At 44.2% G+C, this 10,117-nt stretch overlaps 1 protein-coding gene across 1 annotated transcript in view; it reads left to right on the forward strand.

Moving 5' to 3' along the window:
- Positions 1 to 9,979, forward strand: part of epc2 (enhancer of polycomb homolog 2 (Drosophila)) — an 11,796-nt gene extending 1,817 nt beyond the window's left edge. Inside the window, exons 2-14 of the mRNA XM_023822337.2 lie at positions 194 to 353; positions 568 to 713; positions 822 to 1,028; positions 1,121 to 1,269; positions 1,395 to 1,521; positions 1,659 to 1,841; positions 1,997 to 2,086; positions 2,302 to 2,447; positions 2,573 to 2,895; positions 5,302 to 5,438; positions 6,676 to 6,835; positions 6,996 to 7,317; positions 9,094 to 9,979. Of these exons, the coding sequence (XP_023678105.1) occupies positions 194 to 353; positions 568 to 713; positions 822 to 1,028; positions 1,121 to 1,269; positions 1,395 to 1,521; positions 1,659 to 1,841; positions 1,997 to 2,086; positions 2,302 to 2,447; positions 2,573 to 2,895; positions 5,302 to 5,438; positions 6,676 to 6,835; positions 6,996 to 7,317; positions 9,094 to 9,166 (2,223 nt within the window). The 3' untranslated portion in view covers positions 9,167 to 9,979. The remainder of the gene's footprint in view (positions 1 to 193; positions 354 to 567; positions 714 to 821; positions 1,029 to 1,120; positions 1,270 to 1,394; positions 1,522 to 1,658; positions 1,842 to 1,996; positions 2,087 to 2,301; positions 2,448 to 2,572; positions 2,896 to 5,301; positions 5,439 to 6,675; positions 6,836 to 6,995; positions 7,318 to 9,093) is intronic.
- The last annotated feature ends 138 nt before the right edge of the window (positions 9,980 to 10,117 follow it).

Consider the following 10,117-nt stretch of genomic DNA (forward strand, 5'->3'; position numbering starts at 1 on the left):
TAGCACAAAATTTTGGGTGGGTCTTATTAACCAGCGAGGAGTGGTGTGTAGAACTGAAGTGTGTGCGCATGTCTGTGCTACTGCGTAGACAGTATTTCAGCTGATTTCATCAGTTCTACACTGTATCTTGGGAGCAGTAGCACAGGGGTTTGTGGGGAGGCTGGATAAGAAGCCATTGCGCTGTGTCTCCTAGGAACACCATCTCCAGAGAGCCATTTCGGCACAGCAGGTCTTCAGGGAGAAGAAGGAGACTATGGTCATTCCAGTGCCCGAGGCTCAGAGCAACATCACCTATTATGACCGTCTGTACAAGGGGGAGTTCAGGATCCCTAAACAGCTCATCCACATTCAGCGTGAGTGGCCTTTGACCTGGAAGAGGCTTCATTGCTCCACCAAACAGATTCTGTCTTACCTGGGTATTTTACTGCTCTGTTGTAAGTCGGTCTGGTCTCATCTAGAGAGGTGCTGTATTTTCATCATCGCATCTCTAACAGATGGGATAAGGAGTGGTGCCCCTTACGCTTCATTATGCACAAAGGTATAACCAGTCCTTGTCTATTCCTCCAGCATTCAGCCTGGACAACGAGCAGCCTGATTATGACATGGACTCAGAGGATGAAACACTCCTCAACAGACTTAATCGAAAGATGGAGATAAAGCAAGTCCAGTTTGAAAACATGGTGGACAGGCTGGAGAAGGCTAGCACAAACCAGGTACTGTGTGTGCATGGTTGTGTGAAGGTAACACTCTTTGCATTTACCTCTGTGGAGTCCTGGCTGACTAACCTGTGTTTTCTAAAGAACCTTACAATCTTTCTGCAGCTTGTCAGTTTTCAAGAAGCCAAACTGTTGCTAAATGAGGACGACTACCTTCTCAAGTCGGTGTACGATTACTGGGTGAGGAAGCGGAAGAACTGCCGAGGGCCCTCACTCATTCCTCAGGTCAAGCAGGAGAAGAGGGACGGCTCCACCAACAATGACCCGTATGTGGCCTTCCGACGGAGAACGGAAAAGATGCAGACGAGGAAGGTGAGAGAGTCGTGTTATCCCAAAATCACTCTCAGCTCCTGTCACGTTCCACTGCGCATTATTCATTTTTCATATTGTTCACCCCCTGCTAGAATCGTAAGAATGACGAGGCCTCATATGAGAAGATGCTGAAGCTGAGGAGGGAATTTAGCCGGACGGTGACCATCTTAGAAATGATCAAAAGGCGAGAGAAGTCCAAACGGGAGCTTCTGCATCTGACCCTGGAGGTGGTAGAGAAAAGGTGAGGGGCTCTCAGTCTTTCTCTGCTAGTCCACTTCTGTGCCTGTTGTGGTGTTTGTAAGCAGCTTCAAGGTCCAGTTCTGCTGCAAAGAAAACCCTTTTTTGTCCACATTTGTGTGTTTGTAGGTATCAGCTTGGGGATTTTGGAGGGGAAATTCTTAATGAAGTGGCTGTTCCGCTGACAGAGAAACCTGTTTATAGTATTCCGTCTCTTTCAAATGGAAACCACTACAAAATAGAAAATAAAATAAAGGTAATTCTTTCAATTGTTATTTGAGTTCCTGCTTTATCATATGGATACATGGCAGTAATGTTTGACCTAGATAACCATAGTTACAGATTGTATTGCAGTGTTGAGTAGAATGGGTGTTTACTATTTTCCTTTTGCAGCATCAACCCCACATCTCAGTTAGGGATGACTCGCATTTTGAGGTTCGACCAAAGAAGAAACATCACATTAAAAAAGCTAAACTCGACACCTTCCGCCAGCCCCGGACTGATCAATCCACAATCAGCAAGTGTGACATCAAGCAGTATGACTTTCACAGCTCCGGAGACGAGGACTACCCACAGGTGAGTGCATCCTGAATATCCCTCTGCCATTTGTGCATTATCTCCATTTTCCACATAAATAGTTAGTTATTTCAGCTATTGTGTCATTTTTCTGCAGAGCTTAACCGTACTGTTTGTCCCCTACACTGTCTAAGTTGTGCTGTATTTTCTCGCAGGTCCAGTCTCCTGCATCTGAACCAGATGAGGAGAATGACCCTGATGGGCTTTTTGCATTCAGAAGGAAAGCTGGATGCCAGTATCATGCTGTGAGTTACTTTGTCCTTTTTCAAAAAATATATAAAATATAGGTCACTATCAGATACTAACATTTAAAATCTGGTAGATGAATGATGTTTCATGCAGCCAAAGCTGTCCTGTCACATGTGTCATACGGATGACAAAAACAAATAACAAACAGAATAGTTCAGCTACCAGCTTGGCAAGTTCTGTAACTGCCCCGCCATCTGTCCCCCCCCTGTAGTCCCTGGAGCAAAGCGGCAACCTGTTATGGGATCACCCTGAGCTGGCTGGAATGTCACCGCTGCCCTTCAGGCACTCCCACGTGGTCCTGTCCGTCCCCTGGCGCTGTCTGGGTCTGGCCCGGCGCAGGATGGGCCGCGGTGGCCGGTATGCTGACCCCGGCTTCGTGGAACATTTGCACATTTGGAATCATGCATGCGGTGCTGGGGTTTTCTCTTTTGGTTTGTGGTTGATTTAAAAAGTCACAGGAAGCTTGTTCCATCCATTCTCAGGGTTATTCTGGACCGGACGTCATCAGAATATGATCAGATCCTGAAGCCGCTGGACCCTGAAGTGTTTACCTCCAGTCCTGATAGTGCAGCCTCCCACTTTATGGACCCTTCCACATGGACAAATGCTTCCAGAACACTTCCTGGGCAGGCCGGCTCACTTGCGGAGATACTAAGTAATATTAAAGCATGTCGCTTGCGGTGCTTCCGGCCCCGGTCAACACAGCACAAGGACAACAGCAGGACAAAAGTGAGCTTGAATGAGAGCAGCAGGGCGTCAGGAGCATCTCCCACTGCTCTCAGTACTTCCAGAAAAGGTGCTTCAGGTAGGCAGCTGATGGCTTTATTTGTTGTTACTGAGCATGGAAGGGTTTGAGTTTGGCTACTGAGGTATTCAGCATGTACTGTAGGATGTCTTCATATTTTACGTGGAAGTGGGCATGCCGTAGTGCTGGCCCGTCTGCAATCCTGAATGTTTGTTCTTGTAGCCCCAATTCGCCAGACAGCTGTGTACTTTGACATTAGACCTGGGGTTAACCTGTAGAGCAAAGCTGCTCTTAAGTCACATTTATGAGATGTGGTATGGATGTTATGAGAATAAGAATTTTACTAGAAACTAACCGTGCACTATGGACTTGCAGTATGCAAGTCAGGCGTATTATCGTTCATGAAAATATTTCCATAAAACAAGATGCAAAAATATTCACCATTTTGTAGTAGCAAATTTTCCTATAAATAAAATTTCAAAAACTTAAAATATAAACTAGGTCTTAAAAATCAAAACTAATGAAACCATAGGGAAAACTAGACTAAATTTTAACCAAAAATACATATAAAAACTAAACTAATTTGTGGGAGTATTTATAATCCTGTAGCAAAGAATTGTATAAATGCCAATATTTCTGGACTTCTAGTCAATTATTCTTCAAATCTGCTAGCCATTTTTGTCACTTTCTTGATCAAGGTTCGCTTACATCACTTAGCGGAGTCTCCCTTGTATGAATTTTCAAATGTTGCTCAGCCTCGATTGCAGCTCCTCTCTGTGGTGTCTAAGGTAGTGATGTGGCACTGCCACATCTGTGTGAAGTATGAACCAGCCTTAAGTAGGAATATGAAAAGTGTATTAGTCTGTCAGCCAGCCAGCCAATCAGCCAGACTGGCCTCATCCAGTCCAGCAGAGAGCAACACACCTTGACTTACCTAGGCTACTTCTGACCCATGGTCAGGCCTGCTGACCATGGGTCAGTGCTGCATCAGACAAGCCTGTCATTTTTGATCTGTATGTTTTTTTCCATTTTTTTATTACCGCTCAGGCCAGGTTCCCTCTGGGTGCATTTTCCTTTCATGGTTGTGTTTACTGCGGACTGTTAGTAGATGTTTCTGATCTGGATCTGTAGTGGATTGATGTACTTGGCCTTAGTTTATTTCCATAGTGCTTTGTCCCTTTCCCAGATTTTTGTCTTGATGTCCGTCCTTTTGGGGTATGCATTACGCAGTCGGCTTCAATTGCTAACTTGCTAATCTTGTAATAAAGTCAAACTCCTGAACAAACATACTACTCAGCATTGGCACCTAGTTTCAGACTTTATTATAAGCTGATCGTGCCAACAAGTCATAAATGTTGCTAAAACTACTGAGACATGTTACTTTGCGTTTGTTATTGCTGGTCCTGAACACCGCCCCCCCCCGCAAAACCTGCAGAAGACTGATAAGTTTGCTTTTTTCAGGCTTAATAATCAGCATTGGCTGTGAAGCTCCATACTGGAGAAAGTGCACCGACCTCGGGATCACTGGAGCAGAGCTGCAGTATTATTACCCATGGAGAATGCATGGACATGCAGCCAGCTCTTGTCTAGCTCCAGGCGAAGCGTGTGAAATTGTGATTGCGGAGGGTGTTGTTCAGTCTGTCACAATGGCACACTAGTCATCGGCACATATGTATGCCGCTGATATGTCTGAAAGCATTTGGGCCAATTAAGCTGACCTGAATTTGAAATGAGTAGAATAACATTTCCATGGTATTTATGCTGTGCCATGGGAATAATATATCCTTAATAATGTTTGTTTTGCCACTCTGTTGTCTCGCCACCGTCTGTTTTGGTTTGTTCTCCCCTGTTGTTGACCAGCAGCAACAGCCAGGAAGTTCTCTCTCTCCGGTGGCTTCTTTTGTGTTGTACCTGAGGGTTTTTCCCCTCAGTAGGCCCATTAATACTGCTCCTTTCATATGACTCACTCCTCTCTCTGCGCCCTGAGTACTAGATTTTCTTGACCACACATGGGCCTGTCAGACTAGGGTGTAGATGCCTTTGTCTTAATGTCCAGTGCAATCATCATGTTTTCTGCATGACAGTGATGTGCAGCATAGCCTTGGGTTATGTAACTGTGTAACTGAAGGAAATTGCCAGTGATTTTTAGTCAGTGTTTCCAGGTTGCAGAATGGGAAATTCCACTTTTGCTACATTAGTGGAAATATGAAATGTTTTAGTTTAGGGTTGTCTTTCAAATTTTACATTCAAAATTAAGTTGTACTGTCATGCATACATCAGTAGGACTACTGCAGGACCTGAAAGATCATTTTGAATTACCAGTAGAGTTTTTAATGTGTGTACATGTTAAAAATGAACAGTGTGCGACAGCACCATCTTGTGGCTGCGGAGTATTATGGTCCTGCACCCCCAAGATGTTAACTGATGTATAGGATGCACTGTCTCACAGCATTTGTGTTCCCATAGCAACAGGCAGCATAACGGAAGAGCAGTTCCAGACACATCAGCAGCAGTTGGCGCAGATGCAAAAGCAGCAGCTAGCTCAGCTACAACAGAAAGCTCTGTCCCCAGCACCGTCACAGCCCCAGCGCCGCAACACACAGGTACCGGCACTGCTGCCACCGCTAGCCTTCAGGGGCCCCAGTATTGTTTTCGCATACCTTTAATAACTGTCTTTATTTTTGTACTTAGTCATTAGTCCAGTACTAACTGTTAAATTATTTTACAACATAGAGGACAACCCACTCCTCCCCCCGCTTCCACAGACTTGTAGGGAAATTTACCGTGTAAATCCTTAAGGGGTTTAATTGTTACCTTAGGTGTAATTTTGAAAAGGTAAGTGGTCATGAGTGAATTATAATAAAGATGTCTATGCTAGGGTTGGGTCGATAGACGATGCCATCGTCCATCGCCGATGGCCGATAGGCATCACGATGCTGAGCCGGCATCGCAATCCTCCGCCCCGCCCCCGCCGCAGCAGCAACCAGCCGCGAAAAACACACACTTAATCACACTATGTAGCCTTAAATGCGCTCTTCTCTACCGTATTAAAAGAAACCATTTCTTTTGCTAGGTAGCGGGTCACAGCGTCAGTACACTGCTTCCATCTTTCGCTTTCACGCTTGTACTTAGTAATTTTAGCGAAAACCTCAGATACTGTTGGTTGGTTCCTGCGAGGTTCAGTTGTGCGTGATGACACTGGCAATGAGCTGTATTCCGCGGGATGGTGAACACGCAAATGGTCATGTATATTTGTCTTTTGCGCGGATAACTTGGCCACAAATCCTACACACCACTTCAGACGTATCTTGTGGCTGTCCTCTTTCATTCGGTCTAAAGCCAAAGTATTGCCAGATAGGTGAATTTGCACCTTTTTTACCAACGAAGTTTGTTGACGCCATTATAACGACACAGATCACTGTACCTATTCATGCCAGAGTCCTGCAGAAAAAGTGATTGACAGGTGGCAATTTGTGTGTAACTTATCTTTATTTATTTGTAGTTTTGTTATGGGTAAAACAAAGACCATTCGGATCAGGTAGTGGAAACGGTAGGCTACAATTAATTAATTCGTTATGAATTAATTATTTAACAACAACCAACCTTTCCCCCCCAACCCGCCGCCTACGACGATGATGCCATCGTCCATCGCGATGTTTCACATTAGACATCGTACGATGCCAAATTGGTCAACATCGCCCAACCCTAGTCTATGCATGACATCAGTCATTTGAGAGAAGCTAAAACTTTCTACAATCACTCCTCAGTATCTCCCCTCATGTCAGTGATGCTTTAGAGAGGACCATCACAGGCTCATCTGCAGTTTCTGTTCCACCCCAGGTATCTGGCGCATCTGACTGCACGTCAAAGACCCTTGATTCCGCCAGCGCCCAGTTTGCTGCATCGGCCGTGATTTCATCCCCCAATGCGGCGGACAACGAGGCCAGTAAGGAAGGCACGCATCACACCGCCAGCATGAACGGACTCTTCCATACGTCAGGTGCGTCATCGTGGTGGCAGTCTGCTGTTCCATTTGGTCCACCAACAAGTTCTGGTTCTATCTGTTCTGCAGTTGTTCCTCCTGATGAATGTCCAACTGTCATTTGTTTCATCTTCAGTACCATGACTTTGAGGGTGATATGGATCTCTCTGTCCTCCAGGGACTTCAAAACCTCCCCATTCCACCAGCATGTCAGTGAGCAGCGATCCCCTGCCATGTGCCCCTGTCCAGCTGTTACGGACTGTTCCCAATGGCGCCTCCAGCCAGCTGTTGCCCACACTGTACACCAGCAGCCCCCAGTCCCTCCCAGGGGCAGGTGCCGCTCACCTCAGTAGCGTCACTGTGGTGTCTCCTGTCAACCAGCCCCTCAGTGCCCGAGCCCCCGCCCCGTCTCCGTCTGCCTTAAAGCTTGCCACTGTCGCCACCACCCTGGACCGGGTGCCCAAAGTCACACCCGGGAGCGCCGTCAGCAGCATGGCAAGGTCAGGCTATGCTCTTGTTAATGCTGACTATACTATCAGTGATTAAACCCTTCTGTTAAAGATACATTTTGAAAAATCTGATTTTCAAGACATGCTAGAATAATGTAAAAAATCACAAATTAGTCAATATCCAGCACACTTTGGAACGCAGACCATCCTTTCAGTTTATTAAATAGAAAGCTAGTACTTAAGTTTGTCACTGTTTCTGTTCAATTGTGTCTACCTAGGCCAGTGGTTCTCAATTCTGTTCCTGGCACCCCCCTGCCAGAATGTTTTCGTTCCAACCCTACCTTAAAGCTGGTTACAGAACAAACACGGCATGCGCTGTGAGCGCCCCATTCAAAAAAAACAGCTGTGTCCTCTCAACGCGCTGTGCTCACGTGGGGCTTTTGGGCAAAGGGTAGGCATGGTTTTCAAAACTCTCCTGTCATTTCGGCTCACGGTCAGTAGCCACGATGTATATTTTGCATTCAAAAAGATTCTACACTTGTGTGATATATTGTCCGTGTCTGAGTTCCCAGAGCTATAAGTTTCCCCTCTATTTTGATTTCGGTGCCTTGTTTCTATTGATCACACGACAATGCGTCACAGCGCTCAGTGGTCAAAGTTCAACAAAGTTCATCTTTGACCACAGAGCTCGCACAAGCTCCGCGAGCGGTGCACGGCACGGAGCACAGCGTAGTGCTCACCGAGTTCGGTCTGAAACCGGCTTTAGCCTATTAAGGACCATCTGATTAAGGTAGGGTTGGAACGAAAACATTCTGGCAGGGTGGGTGCCAGGAACAGAATTGAGATCCATTGACCTAGGCAAACAGCTGAGGTCATGAATATGCATTAGATTCACCTGGGGCACTCCCCATACCCAAATCAGTCTGCCAGTGGGCCTATCATGTGCTGAATATCAGTGTGAAAGGAGACAAAAACATGTATCTTTTGTAGTTTTTCCTGTTTGTTGAAAGCAATGGCAGAATGGGAAAATCCAGAACTGTTTTAGCATAATTAAGAAAAATCAGCTTGTTTTGTGCCAGTCGTTAAAACAATTTCTTCTTAAAACAATCCTCATCACTGTTAGTTTTCAATGGAGGATGAATTAATTTCATTAACGCTGTCAAGAAATGATTGAACTTGTTGCAGACCTTTGGCGGAAAAATGAGTGTGCCATTGTGAAAATGGCAAACATAAACCGCCTGATTCCGAGTGCCATTTTATGTCATTTATAGTTGGTGTAGCCACTCATGCTTGTGTCAATAAGTAAGACGCAATGAATAAAATGTGTAAGCTGGTTGTTTTAATAATTTCATATAAAAAAAAAAAAAAATGTGATCTGCATGTATTTTATGAAACCGCTGATTTATTGTATTATTTGGGAAATAACGCATTTTAAAGTAGACAGATGAAGGTTTCTGATTTTGTATGATTCGAGCATATGCATCAAGCACTGATGGGGATGACGTTAGTTTCACACATTTAAAAAAAAACATTTTCTAAGTTAAGGCACCAGGGCCTTCATCGACTCCAGTGGGTTAATCACCGCTCTTTAGGGTACAACAGCAGAGACTACTGGGACTTTCATTGCTACCCCACCCTGTGGTACGAGGAGGTGGAATGTGGCTTATTAGGTTAGGACCTGATTAGAAGGTTGCCAGTTCAAATCCCAGGGCCACCATAGTGGTGTCATCAGTTTTACCCTGAGCAAGACCCTTATCCCCCAACTGCTTCAGGGACCATCTGATTCTGCTTTCCCAAAAATTAAGTCTTTCCTGTCTTTGTTCGCAGGGAGAACAACGAGCCAGAACGACTTGCTCTCAATGGGATATCTGAGACCACGGTGGCAATGGAGGTGACATAGCTGTCTGGACAGGAGTCGCATGACCGTGCTGAGTGGCCCCGTGTAACCACACCTTGCAGGGTCTCTGCCCAAAACAAGGGGTTGCTCTCACACGGGCCTGTCCTAAATCGCAGCATATCAGAATATCAAGAAGACATGTCTATATATAATTGTACATTTTTGTAAAATGTGGAATATCACTACTTTGTAAAATAGTTTATTTGTATCATTAGTACATCATTTCTTGTTACTTGAATTGTAGGTATTTGTCATCATGCTTTTGCACTTGAAAATGCAACTGAATGGAGGGGATAAAATGTGCAGGCGTTCATTTTGGGGATCGCAAGCATGAAAGCGTATCCTTCGTCACTTGTTTTAACTATTTATTTTGTAATGTTTACATTTTGTACAAATCAAATTTTTTGTGTCTATGAAACATTGACATAGTTAGCATAAAAGTTGTACTTTTTTTTTCTAAAGACAAAGTACTATAAGCCTGATTAATTTGGTTTCACAAATTGAATAATTGAATATCTAGTTCAGTGGCATTTTCATGAAGTATTTTCTATATTTCTTTTCAAAGGGGTAACGGGGCTGTTTCAGCTGTTTTATTACTTTTTTACTTTGTTTCATTTCAATGTAGGAATCTGTAATACATTCTCTGATGTAAAGATGAGCTGTTGTATCCATAGGGACCTATTTATTTAACTTTTTAAAGAAACAGATTTGCGTCATACATTCACAGTCTGCAAATGTAAAAAGGAAAAAAAATTTTTTTAATATATTTGCCTTTTTAAACATATGGGTTAAGCAAATAAATATTACACAAGTATGGATAGTTGTATCTGTCGTTTATCTGGTGTAATCGTGCTGATCATATTTTTTGATTCTCCTCAGCCAAACCCCAAGGGTTTGGCATATGCATTGAAATTTTTTATTTTGACCACAATGCAAGTAACAGAGTAGGGGGCA

This window comes from Paramormyrops kingsleyae, chromosome 1, assembly GCF_048594095.1.
Source record: "Paramormyrops kingsleyae isolate MSU_618 chromosome 1, PKINGS_0.4, whole genome shotgun sequence".
NCBI classification, from domain to species: Eukaryota; Metazoa; Chordata; class Actinopteri; order Osteoglossiformes; family Mormyridae; genus Paramormyrops; species Paramormyrops kingsleyae.